Raw genomic sequence first — 22,418 nt, 5'->3', positions numbered from 1 at the left:
TAAACAGAAATTTAAAAATAACATTGTAAAGACAAAAGTCAACATAGGCCGCCCTGTAATTCCCATTAATTGAGCAATACATTGTTGTATGGAAATCAAATGAATATACATTTTGTACCAGTAAGATGTTTAAGAAAACGAATAGCACTTGCAAATATTAAAGACTCATCAGTGAAGCTTGAATCAAACTAGAGGCTCTAAAGAGCCTGTGTCGCTCACCTTGGTCTATGTGCATATTAAAGGACACAAATGGATTCATGACAAAATTGTATTTTGGTGATGGTGATGTGTTGGAAGTTCTTACTTTTCTGAACGTTCTTGCTTCTTACAATTATATCTATAATGAACCTTGCCCATTAGTAACAGAGAAAAATATTTGGTAAAAATTTACATAAATTTACCGAATTAATGAAAATTGTTAAAAATTGACTATAAAGGGCAATAACTCCTTAAGGGGTCAATTGACCATTTAGGTCATGTTGACTTATTTGTAGATCTTACTTTGCTGAACATTATTGCTGTTTACAGTTTATCTCTATCTATAATAGTATTCAAGATAATAACCAAAAACGGCAAAATTTCTTTAAAAATTACCAATTGGAGGGCAGCAAGCCAACAATCGATTGTCCAATTCATCTGAAAATTTCAGGGCAGATAGATATTGACCTGATAAACATTTTTATCCCATGTCAAATTTCCTCAAAATGCTTTGGTTTTTGAGTTATAAGCCAAAAACTGCATTTTACCCCTATGTTCTATGTTTAGCCATGGCAGCCATCTTGGTTGGTTGACTGGGTCACGCCACACAATTTTTAAACTAGATACCCCAAAGATGATTGTGGCCAAGTTTGGATTAATTTGGCTCAGTAGTTTCAGAGGAGAAGATTTTAGTAAAAGATTACTTAGATTTATGAAAAATGGTTAAAAATTGACTATAAAGGGCAATAACTCCTAAAGGGGTCAACTGACCATTTCGGTCATGTTGACTTATTTGTAAATCTAACTTTGCTGAACATTATTACTGTTTACAGTTTATCTCTATCTATAATAATATTCAAGATAATAACCAAAAACAGCAAAATTTCCTCAAAATTACCAATTCAGGGGCAGCAACCCAACAACAGGTTAACCGATTCATCTGAAAATTTCAGGGCAGATAGATCTTGACCTGATAAACATTTTTACCCCATGTCAGATTTCCTTTAAATGCTTTGGTTTTTGAGTTATAAGCCAAAAACTGCATTTTACCCCTATGTTCTATTTTTAGGCGTGGCGGCCATCTTGGTTGGATGACCGGGTCACGCCACACATTTTTTAAACTAGATACCCCAATGATGATTGTGGCCAAGTTTGGGTGATTTGGCCCAGTAGTTTCAGAGGAGAAGATTTTTGTAAAAGTTAACGACGACGGACGACGACAGACGACGGACGACGGACGCAAAGTGATGGGAAAAGCTCACTTGGCCCTTCGGGCCAGGTGAGCTAAAAAGTTAAAAGGCCAAATAAAGAATGAAGTTGAAGAGCACTGAGGACACAAAATGTGTGATTTTAGTACAATGTATCATACATTGGCTGATTGGCAGTGCCGAATTTCTTCTTGTTTCGAGTTTCTTTCAGCACTGGCAGAGAAGTAGAATATTTGCCATTTTGCATATCACATTAAAAACATGATTTATTTTTGTGCACATAACTAAAAAAAGAGGAATATCAAAGTTTATATATAATTCTTTATTATTTTTCTTGTCATGTTCCTGCACAACAATTGTTTCCTTTTGTAAGATACATACATGTACATGATCAAATTGCTTAAAATATTTAATTGATAAGACATGATTACTTTATCGACTTGCTCTCCAATAACTAAGAAGTACCGTGTAGAGAAATTAACAATTAAATTATTGATTAACATAAAATCAAAGAGAATTAAACTTTAAACACCAAATTACAATCTTTATAACTAAAGTATATAACTGTCCCTATTCTTCCTTTGTGATGGACAAATCCGTCTTAATCATTGGTAACTTTAACTGTTACTCCTCCACCACTCGATCAATGTCATAATTAATATTTATCTCTGGAATATAATTATCTTTTTAATACTGTTTGCATTTATTCAAGTACTCAATTTCAGTGTACTCCCAAGCCTCCATCTATTCTAACACATTCCCCAGTTGTCATTGCACTCTTATTACTTAGAAGGAAAATTACACTGTTCACTACATCTTCAACCCCTGAAAAAAAGAAAGGTTTACTTCTGATTAACATAAGATCATTTTTTAAACTTCATTTAAGTGCATTTGTTGTGCAACTGTCACATGAAAACTACCTAATTATTTAGAGTAGAAGGGTGAATATTTTAATTAGAATAATATCTTAGTTTGGACAGAGATAAATATCTTGAAAGATCAAATTACCACATTTCTGTAGGTAGGGCATTATAAGCAAAATATACAAAATGCTTTTACAACTTCAAGCCACAATCACTTTGACAAATTCATCATTTCAAAAATCCTAGGATCCAGTTTGCTCATAACACTTAAGTTAAAGTCATGTATAAGTATATGTTTCAAGAGTGTTTTCTAGTCATGGAGTAGATATGAATCAAGTGTACTGAGTTTCCAAAAGATTAAAAACAGATTGTTTAAATTTGATCAGTCTTCAAAAAGAATTAAATGTTTACCTATGAATTTGCCTAAAGGTATCCTAGCCCGCATTGGTTCACTTTTTGCAGGGTCACTCCAGTTCATTTTTGCCATATCTGTCCATGTTACTGTTGGATTAACACTATTAACTCGGATCTAAAAAGAAAGTAGAAAAAGTTTATATAACATCAGTTGGTGTTTTTGGATTCAAAATCAATAGACCACTTTTGAGTTCATCCGTCACCGGCAAAAAATCGTCAATTATACACGCATTTATGACGTCATATACCAGATAGAGGGGATCGCCTGTATCCCTGCACTATTTACGTTCATCAAGCGTCTTAGTGATCGTCTTTGTGCAGGATAAACTAGAAATAATGGTTGCTCTGTAGGTACTTACTGACATTTCCCTAATGACAGCAGTGTTGATTGTCAATTTTGAGAATTCAATTTGCCGAATAATTCGTACAATATAGAATTATAGTTTTCCAACCACTCGCTCAACATTGGAAGGAAGTGACGGCGCCCCTAAACTCACAAATGACGATGATAAAGGAGCGTATAATTGACGAGTTTTTTCCAGTGATGGATGAACTCGAAAGTGGTCTATTGATATCAATAAAAGATATTTTAGGATATTTTTGACATTCACAAACTTTTGTGATAGACAGTATAATTGTTATGACAAAAAGTATTATATGTTTGAGCCTTAACAGATGAAGAAAAAACATTAACGAAAATTAACAGACAAAAGTACACTTGAAATAATGCGATAGCTTACCATTAAATACAAAAATTTTAAAATTTAAAAAAGCCATTTCTTAGAAATAAAACATCACATCTGTAAACTTATTATTGATACTATTTGACAAGTATGACACCAAATACTGTTACATTCAACAATTTCAAAAATAACATCATAGAAAATTAGGTGAGAATCTGACCATAAGAAGATCGGTAAACATGATCAGGAATTAAAGAATGAATAACTGCACAGAATGCAGACTACATCCAGTAATAACAAAATTTTCAAAAACACATTTATAACAAAGATTACTTTATGAGGCCCAAGTTCCAAGGCCATACATTTAGTAAGCATATCAACAGCTGCTTTACTTGGACAGTAAGCAGCATGATCCATCAACGCATCTTGTGAGGCAGCACTCGATATGTTAACTATGCTTCCTCCTTCTCCTCTCTCAACCATTGCTTTGGCTACTACCTACAGAATAGAATGGTACCTTGGTTATAAGAAAGACAATTTCTGAAACCGTATAGGTTATTTTTCAAAATCATAATTTAGAAAACATGTAGTCATAAATAAATTTAAGGATGACAATCTGCAGTGTTTAATGATTACTTCCTTTACAGCTTTTTTTTTTTTATCTCTGAAAGACAGTGTTATTTCTAAACCAATAAAACAGTTGTTATACTCCATCATAACAGTGCTCAAAGGGGGAGGGGTGGGTTGCAGGTGAGCTAAAAAGTTTTGATCAGATAAGCAGGAGTTTATTCATACAAAAAGTCCTTAAAAAATTCAAAAACACTCACCTGTGATACATTGAAAACAGCATTGAAATTCACATCCATCACACTGTAAAATATGATCAAATAATTAAATATAACTGTTCTTTAAGTATAAGTATGTACAAATGTATGAAATATGAACAAAATACATGTTTCTTCCTAAATACCAGCAAACTGCTATCAACTTTTCACTACATTTTCATGAGAATTGTTATGTCATTGGGAAACACATGGCTGCCACTGGTGGGCAGGAAATGCTCAACATTCTAACAGTATGCACATGAGATTTTGATGGAGTACATGTTGTCTTGTCTTACATTCTATTTCAGTGCTTTGTGGACTATTGTTTCAATGTTGTCATTTTTTTCTATTATCAATGCTGATTTATGTCTTTTTTCAATACCTGGTAAATTGTTTGCCCCATTGTATTTTTTCCCCTTTTTTTATTTCAAAATCTGCTTTTTTTTCAAAGTGGCAAACAGACCATACAGTAAAAAAAATCATAATGCTGAGGCTCACTAATCCAGATCTTCTTTTTTCATTTCTGTAAACTTCGCCAACTTTGCTACACCAGCATTATTGATGAGTAAATCAACTGGTCCTATTTTGGCAATTGTCTCCCTTGTTTTATCCCATTCTTGAAGGTCAATTTGGACAACATTGATTGAGGGTACCTGTAAAAGATACACATATAACTGTTAACAGGGGCGGATCCAGACATTTTAAAAAGGAGGGGTTCCCAACCCAGGATAAAGGAGGGTTCCAGCTATATGTCCCCATTCAAATACATTGATCGGTCAAAAAAAGGGGAGTTCCGATCCCCGGAACCTTCCCCCCTGGATCCGCCAATGGTTATTGAAGATGATTTTTGTAGATTGGAAGAGTATAATACTCATGATATTACAAATTCTAACATTCTGATTGGTCAATTATGTTTTATGAATTGAATTATTCGTAAGATTAAACAATTAAACTTGCACACATGCTTTGAAATCTGTAATTTCCCAATTTTTTATGTTTTAACTTTTAACCTATAATGTTTTCTTGTTTTTCTGACACAGTGTTGTCAATTTAATTGAATTCAATGAGACTGTTATCCTAGTGAGAGGTTAAGCTAGCTATAAAGGCAGGTTTAAACGGCAATTTTCTACAGAAGGAAATGCCTGTTCCTAAGTCATGAATATGACAGTTGTTTTCTATACTTAGGTGTGTTTAAGCTTTTGATTTTGACATTTTATGAAGGTTTTTCCGTTTTGAATTGTTCTTGGAGTTAGTTTTAGATAACTATTTTTTATTTTATAAATTTTTAAGAAATCAATGATTATTTTTTGCAGTTTTATTGACGCATGAAAGCATATACTGTGCACACATTTTTAAAATCATAACAAAATGTGCTTATAAAGGATCTACAGTTTAACACATCAATGAACCTACAAAAAAAAAGAACTCAGTTCTGGCAATAAAAGGGGAGATAATTTGTACAGAAATTAGCACATGTAATTTCAATATACATGATCATAGATCATAATATAGCTAAAGAATATATATTTTATCAGTGTAACTCGAGGATCCTTGGTGCACTACAATGATATAATTTTTTACCCAGATACACTCAAAAATAACAGGTCTTCAAATATTGCTTAATTTTACTACATGTGCTTTCAGAAGGTTGTAAAAATTCCTTTTATATCTTTAATATATTTGTACTTCTTGTATGAAAGGATTTTAAAGACTTGCTGTGCTGTTTTCATCCCCTATATAATTTGAGAACTTTATTAATTTTTGCCTAATTGTCATTGTTAACATTTATAATTTCATTTTAGTACTACTCTCACTTTTCAATCCAGGTAAATTTACCTTTACCTTTAATTTTTATAATGCAACAACCTTTTTTTTTTTATATTTATGACTTAAATATTGTTATTCTTAGCAAATAAGATAATAGGAAATAGGAAAGTATTATAAAATGAGTTAAAAGCCCTTTAAGGTTATATATATAAACAAGAATGTGTCCAAAGTACATGGATGCCCCACTGTCACTATCATTTTCCATGTTCCATAGGCCGTGAAATTGGATCAAAAGTCTAATTTAGCTTTAAAATTAATAAGGTCATATCATAAGCATCAAGTGTACTAAGTTTCAAGTTGATTGGACTTCAGCTTCATCAAAAACTACTTTGACCAAAAACTTTAACCTGAAACTCCCACTTTCATTTTCTATGTTCAGTTGACCGTGAAATTGGGGTCAAAAGTCTAATTTGGCTTTAAAATTAGAAAGATCATATCATAAGCAACAAGTGTACAAAGTTCCAAGTTGGTTGAACTTCAGCTTCATCAAAAACTACCTTGACCAAAAACTTTAACCTGCGGACCAACGAACAAACGGACGAACGAACAAACGGACGAATGAACAGAGCCACAGACCAGAAAACATAATGCCCCTCTACTATTGTAGGTGGGGCATAAAAAATGTTATCTTGAAAAAATTATGGGGGAATGTCATGAATGTAAGATAAGATTATGATAAAAAGCTAAATGCACAGATGCCTGAGGACAGAACACTGTGTTGAGACCCCATAGTCCCTCCCCTTCATTATCATAAATCTCTGATTTTGCAATATATTAATCAGTTATTTGTTACATACAAATACATGTAACAGCATGACCAATATTTTTACTATGAATATTCATATTAACTTCCAAAAAATGGTGAAACCACTGGACTATAGTAATCTAATTTCTTATCGACTTCCCAAATTTCTAATTATTTCTTGTTAAAGATCTTTAAAGCTAAACAAAATTTCACTTCAAGCTTACTGATGTGACAGACAAAAAGATTAAAACAATACAACTCTCTCTTAGATAGGAAATAAATTATTGTATGAATATTTACCTCTTTTTTTAAAGTGTCAAGATCAGACTGTGTTCGACTAAGAGCGTAAGTCTCAGCACCACATTCTACCAATTTCTTAGCAATGGCACGACCAATCCCTGAAAATGTATGGACAATGATACATTAAGTATCAGTCAGTGATTAATGAATTATTTCACCTTATTAGTCAGGGGAATTGCTGAAATAAGTGATTTTTAAATCACTTTAAAAAATCACTAATTTAAGTAGCAAATTCGAAATTTTATCACAATTTAGATTTTGTAGTTTTACTAAAATTATAAACACAAAGGTATAGATTAAATCTTATCATTAGGAAAATTGAAAAAAAATAACCTTTTGCTTTTTTTTAAGGTAGTCTAAATTATAATCCATAGAATTTTCTTATAATTTGCCAAAATGTAGTTTATAACAGGCTGTTTAAAAGAAAAAAAGAAAAATAAATTGCTTCACTGAGTGCAATCTGATACTACCACAGAGGTTGAATGCACCCTGAACAGTTGGGGCAAATTTGGACACAATATTCAAGCTTGATAGATACTGTCTGAATTTGGATTGTGATCAAATTTTTGACATAAAGGTTTCTGACACAACTCAAATGTAAAGATCCTACAAATCTATTGCACAAAACTGTGCAATTAAAGATTTCTTCTTGAAACTTCAATTTTGAAGTTTAATAAAATTTTGAAAAAAAGTTAAAACCCTTCAAAATTTTGACACCCCCCCCCCCCCCAACTTTTAGAACCCCGCCTCCTTAAGAGCAATTACTCCAACACTTGATCCCAGCATTCCTTAATAGTATGGAAACTTGTAGTACAGTTTCAGAGAGATCCATACGCTTAAACACAAGTTTTTGTCTGGAAACTAGAAAAATGCTTGTTTTTGGCTCTTTTATGGCCCCTAATTCCTGCTTAAATGGTGCAATACCCCCTTAACTCAATCCCAGCCTTCCTGTTATGATATGGAACGTTACAGTACAATGTCAGAGATACCCATACACTTACACACAAGTTATTGTCCAGAAACTACAAAAATGCTTGTTTTTGGCCCCTTTTCAGCTCTTAATTTCTAAAATGTTGACACCATAGGCCCCAATATGAATCGAAACCTTTCACTTGTGGAATTAAACATTGTGGTACGATTATAAAGCAATTGAAATACTTACATGACTTATACATAAGTTATTATCCTGAAAATTAAAATAAATGCTTGTTTTGGGCCCTTTTGGGCCCCTAATTCCTAAATCAGTGGGATCATCATCCCCAAACATTCAATCCCAACCTTCCTTTTGTGGTATTGAACCTTCTTATAAAATTTCAGAGATCCATTCGCGTAAAGTTTTTGTCCAAAAAAAAACAAATGTGTCTTCAGGCGACACTGACAAGGCAGACGAAAAAGAGAACATACCATAATAAGATCCCAAAAACATTTTTGTGGTCATATAAAGATGGGTCACAGGGCTTTTTTTCACTCTAAGGGTTGTGCAAAATTGACAGATATTATAAATTTTGTATGGAAAACCCAATTATGTGCCATAAAACGAAAAAACTACACTACATAGAGTTTTGAGATGATATGTGAAAAGATAGCTCTAATATTATGCTTTCAGATAAGAAAAAGAAAAAATTAAATAGGTAAATTCATAACACATTCGATTTTAAAAAGGATCTTTATCTGAATTATCTACCCCTACATTTGAGTTGCCTCCCCCTTATGTGGCAATGTTGGAAAAAATTGATTCAAACAAAAGTATTCTTTTTTTTTGTAAAAAAAACCAAAAATATGCTAAAACATGTTTATTTTTATAATAAAATGCAAATTCTTACACATTAATTACCTACTACTCTCAAAATTTGCACATTTTATCAAAGATCTAGAGATTGATTTCTGGTATTTTAAAATTTTTGGTACTAATATCATTAAAATTGAGAATGGAAATGGGGAATGTGTCAAAAAGAGACAACAACCCGACCAAATAAAAAACAACAGCAGAAGGTCACCAACAGGTCTTCAATGTAGCGAGAAATTCCTGCACCCGTTGGCGTCCTTCAGCTGGCCCCTAAACAAATAAATACTAGTTCAGTGATAATGAACGCCATACTAATTTCCAAATTGTACACAAGAAACTAAAATTAAAATAATACAAGACTAACAAAGGCCAGAGGCTCCTGACTTGGGACAGGCGCAAAAATGCGGCGGGGTTAAACATGTTTGTGAGATCTCAACCCTCCCCCTATACCTCTAACCACTGTAGAAAAATAAACGCATAACAATACGCACATTAAAATTCAGTTCAAGAGAAGTCCGAGTCTGATGTCAGAAGATGTAACCAAAGAAAATAAACAAAATGACAATAATACATAAATTACAACAGACTACTAGCAGTTAACTGACATGCCAGCTCCAGACTTCAATTAAACTGACTGAAAGATTATGATTTCATCATATGAACATCAGGCACAATCCTTCCCTTTAGGGGTTTAGTATCATACCATCATAACATATATGAGAAGAACATAACCCGTGTCATGCCAACAACTGTTTTTAGAATAAATGTCTTTAGTTCCGACGCAAAGACCTTATCAGTGACTCAATATTAACGCCAAAATATGCAATCTTTAATGACTTGACAACAGTATCATAATTATATCCCTTCTTAATCAGTCTATTTAAAGGTTTTGTAAGTTTCTGAGGTGAATACTGACACCTTTGTGCTTTATAAAGAATATTTCCATAAAAAATTGGATGTGAAATACCTGAACGTATAAAAAGTCTGCATGTTGAGCTATATTTACGAATGATGTCTTTATACCGATGATAAAATTTAGTAAAAGTTTTGACTAGTTTGTGATATCGAAAAACCCTGGTGTAATAATTTTTCAGTAATACATAAATTTTTCTCGTTAAAATCTAAAACATTGTTACAAACACGAGCGAATCGTACATGTTGAGATATATAAACACCGTAAGATGGTGACAAGGGAACGTCACCATCTAAAAACGGATAATTAACGATAGGAAATGAAAAATCATCCCTTTTATCATAAATTTTAGTATTCAGCTTTCCGTTAGTGATATAGATATCAAGATCGAGGAAAGGGCAGTGGTCATTATTAGTATTAGCTTTATTTAAAGTAAGTTCAGCAGGATAAATTTCATTAATATACATACTGAAGTCGTCATTATTGAGAGCAGAAATATCATCCAAATATCTAAAAGTATTATTAAATTTGTTTATCAGATGTTGTTTTGATGGGTCTTTGCTTATTTTTGTCATAAATTGTAACTCATAACAATACAAAAAGAGGTCCGCAATAAGTGGTGCACAGTTAGTCCCCATTGGAATTCCGATAATCTGACGATATACGGAATCCCCAAAGCGTACAAAAATGTTATCAGTAGTAAAAATTCAAGGGCATATATAGTATCCATTACATGACTTTTTGATGATTATAGCAACATTTTGCGATATTATGAAAACACACACAAGTGTGATTTTTTTTTGTCTTGAAGAAATTGTACATTTTATCTTCATACATGTCATGATGTGTAAGCCAAAAAAGTGTCCCATGAAATTGTGTCTTGAACTATATTTCACAGTTCATCTGTGAAATTTCGTTCAAGGGACAGAACATCACATTTGTAAATTATAAAATAGTGTCTCCTGTTGTGAAAAGTTGTCCCTAGTACTTGGACATAATTTCATGGAAGTTTTATAAAAATATATCATAAGGGACAATTTTTCATAGTGTAGCTATTTTTTCTGTTTTTTTTTTCCCTAAAGAAGGAAAATAATTTAACAATCATTGAAATATTTTAATCAATTAGTTAATGATAATTAAAATTTAAATCAACACAGCACAAATGTGAACAAAAATAAGAAGTGGTGAATACAAACAGTTATATGAAAAAAAAGTTAAATCACGAATTAACTTTATTTGGAAATAATGTTTACCGTTATTCGTTATGAAACACCCATTCTTCAGACCCAAAAATAATGTTAATGTTTATTATTTCATCATCTAACCCGTTTGAGGAATTCTGGTAAAATTTCAACTAAATTAAAGCTAAAATAGTAGCCAAAAATGACCGTTTGACCAATAGTCATTTTCCATGTCTTTTGGGTATTCAGATACATCAATATCTGATTTATAAAACCACGTTTGCAACTTTCATCAAACAGCGAGAAAAGATATAGTAAAGTGTGGTCTAGAGCTATGTGAAATGTATATATATTGATACCTTTCCCGGCCCCTGTCACTAAAGCTTTCTTTCCATCAAATTTTATTTCCATCCTCCTCCCACTTTGTAAAACGTTTTCGTGATCTGGACAACGGAAAGTAGGTTATCTGTATAATGCGTCTTTGTGACACCGAAGAAATAACAAACTGCAGTCTAACGAATGACAACCAAAGTTAGTAAATCGAGCAAAATAAGTGTGAAGATACTTTTAAATGTTAATGATGACGCATTTATATAATGATAGTATTTTTACCAATCAAAAATGACTATCTGAAGTGCCCAACCCCAACATAAAAATAAAGAAATTGCTCTATTTGCAATCGAAAGAAAGGGGGAAGTTCCGAAGTGTGTATTTTACACACTTTCACAGCTATGTCGGGGATATGAAATCACTATATGCTAACAAACTCTTTGTATGGAGTTTCAAGGACTTTAATTGCAAAATGCAAATGATAACATGAAAGTGATCAACTGAACTTAGCGAACACAATACTTGTATATTAGTATTGTCAACAATATACTTGTACAAATGTATATAATAGTCCATTTGCTAATTACTGATTTGATTCTATTATTACACACTTTTTCAAAAAATTACGTCCCTTTGTCAATCGTAGACTGGTTCCATACTAAACTAGTCCGCCCTTCTATCTATAGCTTTGCACCGAAAGAACGGGTTATTGCCATTGTCACATTGGCATTAATTGGACAAGTTTGACAAATTCAACGAATTGCTAACAAAATTGACCAATAATAGTGATAGGAAATTGACCTCAAATGTTAATACTGTGATGCCGCAAAATAAATAAGTATCTGTTAATTAATCCCATGGTGGTAGCGCAAATAAATGACCAACGAGCGTGTAAACAGATCTTAACGTGTTCTTGACATACTGAGCCTGTATCTTTTATTCCCTTAAGAACTCAGTAGGGTTATAAATGTGCTAATTTCTTGTTTGATTTCCTATCAGTATAACACATAATAAACATAGCACATGGTGCACTAGTCTCGTCAAATTATGAAATCCTGTGGTCAGAATTCTGACCACAGGATTAAGGCCATACCTGTTGTCAGTGTAGCGATAAGTGAACAAAACAGGGGGCCAGTTTAGTTCCAAACTGTATAAGATTCCCTTTTGCCAATGCAAAGCATGATGAATTGAAAGTGATGTATCGGCGGTTTAACTAATTTTTCATGAAAAATAATTTCTGATGTCAAAAGTATTTAGCTAAACAACAAATTAATGTAATTAAAAGATTTAAAAACCTTATAGATTACTCACATTATGCACAGGTAGATTTGCTCTGTCTGCTAGCTCTCCATTGTAAATAAAAAATTATGTCCGTCACAAGGGAGACAACCAAATTAGGGATCTCTAATTATAGGGTCAATTACAGGAATTGACAAATAGCCTATTAATGTACATTTGTACAAGTATTATTGAAAAAAAAAATCTAAAAAATCAATAGGGTTTGTCATTTTCATCAAGGATTTGTTTAGTATGTTATACAACATGTACAAAGAAACATGTTTAAATTTATTCATAATATAATATTATTGAATCCTGCTGGGCCAAAACAAAACAGAAAATTAAAGATAGTAAAAAGGGTTTAAAGTGAAGCACTTGATTCCTATCTAGATGAAAGAAAGTGACAAGAATGATTGGGGAAGAATATATAAGATGCATTCAACAACTTGTGTATCCACATCACTGAACAGTATCCAGTCTAAATAGTTAATATACATTTTTGTACTGAAAAGTCCCACAGTGGCCAAACAGTCCTATTAAGGGATAACTAAATGGTAGATAAAGAGTCTGAAATTGTCTGAAATTGTTTAACATCAATTAAAATATCCTTGGGCTTATAAACTTCTCCTAATCATGAAAAAGAACATTTATATCAAAATAAACTATAATTTATATTTTTCAGATGCATTATTATAAAATGAATAAATGTTTCAAGAAATATATATATTTTTCAAGTAAATACATTACTTTTGAATATATGCAGCAGCAGTAATAGTAACATTCTTCTTAATTTTATATAAACAATACTCATGATACTAGGACAATACTTGTATACAATGCTTACAAACATTAATTATACATTGTATATGAGTACTGTTGACAATACTGGTATACAAATATTGTGGTGGCTAAGTTCAGGTGATCCCATGAAAGGCAACAAGTTTACAACATTCGTTGACTTTTCTGAAATTGAATGCTTGAATGGTTGCATTTTTGTTTATTATAGATTTATAGTCCAAATAATTATTACGTCTTGAAAGGCTATTATACTATTTTTCTTTGACACCTTACATCGACATGTAGACAGCTCTCTCACAAGAAAAAACTCAAACTGTAAAAATATAATGGCATAGCCACAGACACAGGGACACATTCTACTGCATATCCACACAGCATGTCACTGTAAGGCATCAAAGAAAAAAAGTATAACAGTCTGAGTCTGTGCCAAACTGTTAAGATAGGGTTTTCTGACCGAAACAGAAATTTGGATTTTTCTACTATATATTCAACCCAAATATTTTTTAAATTTCTGTCTGTCAGACTGAATGATTTTTTGTCAAACATTTTGTCGGACAGACAGAGGTTGGGATACACTGTTATAATAGCCTTTCATGAAATCATAGTCATTTGGACTTTAACCAGAACCATTAATTGTTAAAAACCAGAAATCTTCTTCATATAGAACATTCTTAGCATCCTAACATATTAACAGGTAATTGATCATTCAGAAACTTTAAAGGCAATTTTGATACTTTTTTGCTAGAAAGATTTTTTATGCATCATTCCTTACAATACATGTATATATAGATTTTGTTTTGTTAACATGTACATGTAGTTAGGCTACTAAGCATGGCCTCCATATCACTGAGCACATTCTTGTTTAAGGGACAGCTGAAACACCTTTGGGTGTGGGATTTTATCGCTGTGTTGAAGACCAATTAGTGGTCTTTGGTTTTTTTTCTCTTTGGTTTGGTTGCTGTCTCTTTGACACATCCCCCATTTCAGTTTTATTTGTTTTGTTTCTATCTCATTGTTTCCCCAAGCTTCCTCTTTTACAGGGACCAATAGATAAATATAGAGATGTGCAAAAAGTGTGTAACTGTATCAAAATTAAAAAAAAATCACACCTGAAATATTCAACTGTTATCATTGTTTATACTGCAAAAAGCAGCCAGTTGTAAACTATAAAGCCTTGCATACTTACCTACTCATTTATTCCTAATTGAAATACAACTTTTTCTCACCACTTAACCATTTTAACTTTGTAAACTTGTTTTTAATGTCCTATTCTATGTTGGATGGATTGTAGCTAAGCATTTAAGTCAGCTGTTGATAATGTTTTCTTTATTCTCATTCAGATTTAGAAGAAATTGGATACATGAAGACATGTGACTAATGTGTGAAATAATTCGGTACCTGTTCGGACGTTACACAGTTTTTTCCTGTAAATTGTCATCAATTCTACTATTTTTCTTCAACCTAGCTTGGCAGTCAAGAGTTCGCTTACCAGTTTTGATTGTAAGTTTCCAACTTGCTACAGATATGAGAATCCAAGCAGAAATTGATTTTGCTTGAAAATGTAGGATCAAAATAATAACCAGTTTTAGCTAATATCTGTGATCAAAAACAATGAGTCGTGGTGTAAGGGACTTACGTGACTTAATTTGTGTGTCTCGTTTGACAGTAAGAGATAGTGATGAAGAGTTTATATCAGATGACGATAATGTGACCAATGATTTTGATCGTCTGTCCTTAGGCAGTACAGATTCATGTGATAGCCGTAATGGATTAGGGAAACGTTTTTCTCCCGATTCTGGTTGCGTTACTAATGGAGAAACACCACCTGAAGTGTCCAATTCATTAGAATTACCGTTATCAACTTCATTAGATTTGTCAGTAAGTGACTCGAAACCAAAACGTAAAAGAAAGAAAAGGCAAAAGGCTTTACATACTGTTCCGTATAGACATGATTTGCCACAAAAACATATGCCACTACCACCTTTGCGACCATCCTCCAGTTTTGATGTAGATTCATCATCTCAACCAATTGGTGTCTCAGAATCTCCTCAGCAAACAAACTTTGACAACATGATGTGTTATATGGATGCAACAGTGGTTTCAGCATGGTTAAGCCGTGCCAATGAAAGTGTGGAAAAACTTTCAAATTTCTGTAACATTGGTGATAATTTTGTTCGCTTTGCTCATTTTTGGTTGTCTGATTTCCCAGGTGTTGAGAAACAGGAGATATTTGAATTAGAAAATGGAATTCTTACTGAAGAACTTTCTTTTGCTTTTACTGTGGGGCGTGAGCAAAGAAAGATAAATTACAGAGATGTACTAGATTTATCTAAAGCTGTGTTCAGGGAGTACCCAGGTAGGCTGCTCAGTTCAAAGGGATCTCACATATTTCTAGACTACCTTGGAGTTCTTACTTCTGGTAAAAAAGAAGAATATAAGAAAATGTTGTCTGATGTAAAGTGTTCAACCAGAAATAAACAGTATGCACAGTGGCTACTAGCCATTCGCTCATTTGCTATTGTAAGCTGTTGGTCAGCTATTGTAAACTTCTACCGTAATTTAATAGACCGACTTCACCACAGCAATCCAATATCACACAGCAGTAACCAGGACAATGAAGACATTCATCATGTGAGACTTTCTCAGGCTATTAGATTAGGTTATGTTGATGTTGTACATTATTATAATGTTAGTGGCCATGTTTCTCTAAAGAGCATAGATTCTCATGACAGGACAACCATCTTTACTGCTGTAATGCACAATCAACCTGATGTTCTGCAATACCTTATAAATAGGGTAAGGTTATATTAAAACTATTTTGGTCATTTCTGATAACTGTACGAAGATGTGGTATGAGTTTCAATGAGACAACTCTCCATCCAAGTTCCAATTTATTTAAGTAAACCATTATAGGTCAAAGTACAGTCTTCAACATTGAGCCTTGTCTCACACTGAACACCAAGCTATAAAGGGCCCAAAAATTACTAGTTTGAGACCATTAAAATTTTTAAAAAAAAACAAGAAACAAGAACAACACTTATGAACCACATCAACAACCTACAACTACCGAACATTAGATTTCCTGATACATTTTATAATAAAAATGAGAACGAATTTAACTTTACTGACACTGACGAAATCTATTTGTAATGTTAAATATGATATCTTTTTCATATAAATCTTTTGCTATTATAGTTGCACAAACTATTACTCTTATGTATGCATGATACTTGTCATGCATGTACATGCATATTTTGAAAAATTAAAGCATTTGATTTTAAGAGCTAAAATATAATTCCAACATGAAATGTTTCTTTATTTTCAGGTGAACCCAAAAATCAATGTGAACCAAGCAGCTGATACAGGAAACAGTCCACTCCATGCAGCAGCTAACAATGGCAACACAGAAATGGTCACAATACTGGTCAAAAGTCCTGATATCAATGTCAACATTACAAACCCACAGTGTGAAAATGCTACTGCAATACACCTGGCTGTTATGCATGGTTGGTTTATTATTGTGTTTCTGATGATTAGTGTCTAATGTAATGTATGATTACCCTGAGAAAATTTCTGAATACTATATACATGGGCGATATCTTTTTGCGCCAACAAGTAACTCATTTGCGCCACAACTTAATTGCGCCAATACTTCTTTTGCGCCACCTAATTTTCAAAACTATAGGTATCATTTGCGCCAACAAAATAATCCTCTAATTGCACCAATTTTATTGAGTTTTATTTAACAACTAAATGATTGACTAGGTTCCATCAGCAAAATATTCCTCTGACATTGTACACAGAAAATAGCCTCGCATCCTTATAAAATTATTCCCCTTTGTGGATTGTTGCACAATACAAAGTCATCATATTTGTTTGTAACAACAACAACATCCAATATTCTAAAATTCTGCTTGATTTTTTTAAGTTAAGCTGGAAGCAGATCGCAAAATTTCTCGTTCTTATTTCTAGAGACTGATAAGGTAATAATAATATTTCTTTTTTACAAATACAAATGTCGTATTTTTACTACAAAATTCTGCTGTGAAATTTCGTAAAGGAAAATGTATTTTATTCTTGTGATAGTTGTCTTTTTGTATTTGTATTATAATTTTAAGAACAAATGTTTTATAGCCTCTGAAAACTCTTTATAGAGTGGTTCTTGTTGTTATCTTGTGTTTTAAAAAGCTGTATATTTTATATGTAACAAGTGGTGAGACTTTCATAAGGTATTTGTCTTGTCTTGTCTTGTCTTGATATAGGTAAAACATGTACAGGTATGATATAGGTAAAAAAAATTAACAGGTAAATGTGGCGCAATTTCATTTCATTTATTGGCGCAATTAATACCATCAAATTAAAAGAGAGTGGCGCAGTTAATACCTTTTCAAAACTGCAATTGGCGCAAATTGATTCTGCCCATAAACATTGTATTTCACTTCGTTCATCTACATGTATCTTGATGGTTATCTTATACCTTGATTTATATGATGATATCTATACAATTTAATTTTGGATGTAACGTGTCTTCTGATTGGTTGACATTATTTTGTTATGAGCCCATAGACATAATTTAGTCATGTGACTGTGACGTCATCAACGTTTTTTCATGGTTTTCTACGGTTTAAAAAGGAATTTAGAATAAAATTATAAGACATGACTGTAATATTTTTTCTGTCTATTCGAATAACATAAAACTAGAGGCTCTAAAGAGCCTGTGTCGCTCACCTAGGTATATGTGAATTAAACAAAGGAAGCAGACAGTTCATGACAAAATTGTGTTTAGGTGATTGTGATGTGTTTGTACATCTTACTTTACTGAAAATTCTTGCTGCTTACAATTATCTCTATCTATAATGAACTTGTCCGTGTAGTTTCAGTGGAAAATGTTAGTAAAAATTTACAAATTTTATGAAAATTGTTAAAAATTGATTATAAAGGACAATAACTTCTTAGGGGGTCAATTAAACATTTTGGTCATTTTGACTTATTTTTGAGTCTTAAATTGCTGTACATTATTGCTGTTTACAGTTTATCTCTATCTATAATAATATTCAAGATAATAACCCAAAACAGCAAAATTTCCTTAAAATTACCAATTTAGGGGCAGCACTCTAACAACGAGTTGTCCCATTCATCTTAAAATTTCAGGGCAGATAGATCTTGACCTGATAAACAATTTTACCTTTGTCAAATTTGCTCTAAATGTTTTGGTTTTTGAGTTATAAGCCAAAAACTGCATTTTACCCCTATGTTATATTTTTAGCCATGGCGGCCATCTTAGATGGTTGGCCCGGTAAAAAAACACAAACTTTAGACTAGATACATCAATGATGATTGTGGCCAAGTTTGAATTAATTTGGCCCAGTAGTTTCAGAGGAGAAGATTTTTGTAAAAGATTACTAAGATTTACGTAAAATGGTTAAAAATTGACTATAAAGGGCAATAACTCCTAAAGGGGTCAACTGACCATTTTGGTCATGTTGACTTATTTGTAAATCTTACTTTGCTGAACATTATTGCTGTTTACAATTTATCTCCATCTATAATAATATTCAAGATAATAACCAAAAACAGTAAAATTTCCTTAAAATTACCAATTTAGGGGCAGCAACCCAACAATGGTTTGTCTGATTCATCTGAAAATTTCAGGGCAGATAGATCTTGACCTGATAAACAATTTAACCCCATGTCAGATTTGCTCTAAATGCTTTGGTTTTTGAGTTATAAGCCAAAAACTGCATTTTACCCCTTTGTTCTATTTTTAGCCATGGCGGCCATCTTGGTTGGTTGGCCGGGTTAAAAAACACAAACTTTAAAATACATACATCAATGATGATTGTGGCCAAGTTTGGATTAATTTGGCCCAGTAGTTTCAGAGGAGAAGATTTTTGTAAAAGATCATTGATATTTACGAAAAATGGTTAAAAATTGACTATAAAGGGCAATAACTCCTAAAGGGGTCAACTAACCATTTTGGTCATGTTGACTTATTTGTAAATCTTAGTTTGCTGAACATTATTGCTGTTTACAATTTATCTCCATCTATAATTATATTCAAGATAATAACCAAAAACAGTAAAATTTCCTTAAAATTACCAATTTAGGGGCAGCAACCCAACAATGGGTTGTCTGATTCATCTGAAAATTTTAGGGCAGATAGATCTTGACCTGATAAACAATTTTACCCCATGTCAGATTTGCTCGTAATGCTTTGGTTTTTGAGTTATAAGCCAAAAACTGCATTTTACCCCTATGTTCTTTTTTTAGCCATGGCGGCCGTCTTGGATGGTTGGCCGGATTAAAAAACACAAACTTTTAACTAGATACATCAATGATGATTGTGGCCAAGTTTGGTTGAATTTGGCCAAGTAGTTTTAGAGGAGAAGATTTTTGTAAAAGTTAACGCTGGACGACGGACGACGACAGACGCCAAGTGATGAGAAAAGCTCACTTGGCCCTTCGGGCCTGGTGAGCTAAAAATGTGGTGCACACTGTTAAATAACCCGCTACGTGCGTTATTCAGTGTGCACCAAATTTTTTAAGTTTTTTCTTCATAGACAGAAAAATATTACAGTCATTCCTTAAATAGACAAGATAAAAGTCAGGTTTTGTAATTTGATAAATTTTCATATTGAATGATTTTTTTTTATAAAGTAAATGTACATTTATGCATGACCATTATTTGACCACGAATTACTAGCTATTACTCTTTGTTTTGTTATTCATAGACTTATCATGTATAATTTTTAACTTCACATTAAAGATCATTTAGTCGTTTAAATGAGTAAGTTACTGTGTATTTGTAAGAAGTTAGACATAAGGGGTGCTTAAAATGAAACCATTGAATATTTTTATATGTATTACTTTATAAAATAATGTAGACATACATGTATAAACATTGTATATGAAACATTTTTTCGGAGATCTTCTTTAAAAGTTACAATATTTATGTTTTAGGTCACAAGGATGTAGTTAAGCTGTTAATTCTGGCAAATGCAGACCTCAGTTTAAAGATGGGAGACCTTACCGCTGTGGATATAGCTAGAGATTTTGGACATAGTGAATTACTGGAATTGTTTCAAACTTGACCATTCTAATATGATAGAATTACTGGAATTGTTTCAAACTTGACCATTCTAATATGATGTAACCGGAAACAGGTCACACTGGTCAATTTGAATTGTTACATATGTGATAATGCTGCAAAAACTTTAAGCAGATATACCAAGGTTACTTACTTGGCTCAGACAATACTAATGATTCCCCTTAAGATGAAGTATTGGAAATTATAACTCATCCCAAAACAAACTGCATTTGAATCATTTGAAAATCGAAATTCTGAGGAGACTTTAATAGTTTATCTTTATAGAAATAAATGTTGAGCATTTCCTCCATCATAGTAATAAATCCATTAAAATCTAAGTTTAAAGGACTTATATTACAATAAATTTCTACAGAAAGCTTTTTCAAGATTAGCTGTTAAACAGATTTAAGCTTAAGAAAATGTCTATTATCTTATGAAAAAGAATAAGTGGATAATAAGTTAAATAGTTTACTGTATTTTAGGTTTTTATGCATGCATTTATTTTATTAAAAATATTGGACAACTGGTAGTATATGAATTTGATGCAAAAGCTGTTAATTTGTAAGATTTATGTTAATTTTAATTATTGCTTTATATGTGTTCATCTATCACAGTTTTACAAGAAGTTTTGCGGCATTGTTGAATGTATTAACCAAGACCAACAAGGTCAGACTTGTTCTTGTACTCAATTGTGCTTAAGGAGACTCGAGGGTACAAAAATTCAGCAAAAATTAAATCATTTCTTTTTTCATTACAAATTTTATTTATTACACTAACTAGTTGTGATAAGGTACAAAAATCAACCCAAAAAATCTATTCGTTTTGGCCCCAGATGACTTTAAAATGTTTTATTGAAAAGGCTCCAAGTTATCTCCCTTTGGTGAATAAATGCCATTCTTTTGCATGTTCAATTTACTCGTTTAACTCATTGGTGACCTATATTTTTTATTTTTTTTTCTATAAATAAACTTCTTAAACTGAACTTTTGTAAATTTTAGTGATTTCTGTAATTTAGTTCTTTCTTATTCGATATTACCTTTTATATTCTCCTATAAGTTCAACAGGAAAAAAATGTTTTGCAAAACTTAATAGTTGGAATGAAATTTTACTAGTCTGGGGCATTGGTCTAGTGAACTAGTATAGCAGAGTGAAGTTTATTTGTAGAAACAAATAGGGAAATCCTACATTTAAAAAAAAAGGATTTATACCTGCAAGCCTCCTTCAATTTATTTTTGGGCCTCATTTAGTTGGAAATTCATTTTTTGGTGAAACTGATGAAACCATAGTTTTTCTATGCAAAAAGGTGATTAAGATTGGTTATTCTTTATGTGTCATATAGATTAATTTACCTATTGCTTGCTTGCTTGCTCCATTAAGAAATTTTGCTTGAAGTAGATATATAATATTCTAATTTTGAAAATAGCTGAACATTGTTTTGGTGCTTTAAATTGTTATGACATCACTAGTTTATTCTTCATATTGTGTTCTGTTATTTGTTTGTGTATAAAGCATTACGTTGTTTTTGACATACTCACCTTACTTTTGATTAATTTTATTGGGAATGGATTTTGTCTCGCCTTTAAAAAGTCATGGAAGCTTTTGTTTTTTATGGCAGTGCTAACAAATTGTTAAGTTTGTTATTGTCTAATTTTTAGGAAATGGATGAGACTTGGCACATCTCATTTCATGGATTTTTTTCCTGGTTCTTTACACTACTCATGCTACTGATGGAAGCTTTTGTTAGTTTACAACTTTACATGTTGAAGTTTATGATACAGTCTGGGTAACCAGGGGTTAACCATGATTCAAAGATAAATATGGCTTAATTGGCTTTAAAAATCTTCAAATTCCTTATGTTTTTCAACTAGATTTAATTTCATTGAAGGTTCTCTCAGTTTCAAGGATTTAAAACTTGAATGGCATAACACAAAATTATTTTTTATCCAAGTTAAGAATTTTATACATTATTCTAAGAGTGAGGGC

General features: G+C 32.2%; 2 protein-coding genes across 2 annotated transcripts; one reads left to right on the top strand and one right to left on the bottom strand.

Moving 5' to 3' along the window:
* Nucleotides 1-1,746: 1,746 nt before the first annotated feature.
* On the bottom strand, nt 1,747-11,436 carry LOC134725865 (D-erythrulose reductase-like). The gene is made up of 7 exons (XM_063590098.1): nt 11,302-11,436; nt 7,063-7,160; nt 4,689-4,843; nt 4,194-4,236; nt 3,700-3,864; nt 2,681-2,798; nt 1,747-2,231 (listed from the first exon to the last, which is right to left on the bottom strand). The coding sequence occupies exons 1-7, from the start codon at nt 11,351-11,353 to the stop codon at nt 2,128-2,130; spliced, it is 735 nt and encodes a 244-aa protein (XP_063446168.1). The 5' UTR covers nt 11,354-11,436; the 3' UTR covers nt 1,747-2,127.
* On the top strand, nt 11,404-22,418 carry LOC134725864 (uncharacterized). Its single transcript, XM_063590097.1, has 4 exons — nt 11,404-11,473; nt 14,689-16,144; nt 16,674-16,854; nt 20,309-22,418. Exons 2-4 carry the CDS (start codon nt 14,960-14,962, stop codon nt 20,437-20,439), a joined length of 1,497 nt encoding a protein of 498 aa, XP_063446167.1. The 5' UTR covers nt 11,404-11,473; nt 14,689-14,959; the 3' UTR covers nt 20,440-22,418.

Source organism: Mytilus trossulus, chromosome 7, assembly GCF_036588685.1.
Source record: "Mytilus trossulus isolate FHL-02 chromosome 7, PNRI_Mtr1.1.1.hap1, whole genome shotgun sequence".
In the NCBI taxonomy this organism is placed as follows: Eukaryota; Metazoa; Mollusca; class Bivalvia; order Mytilida; family Mytilidae; genus Mytilus; species Mytilus trossulus.
The sequence above is the reverse complement of the archived record's forward strand: the minus strand, read 5'-3'. Positions and strand labels throughout refer to the sequence as shown.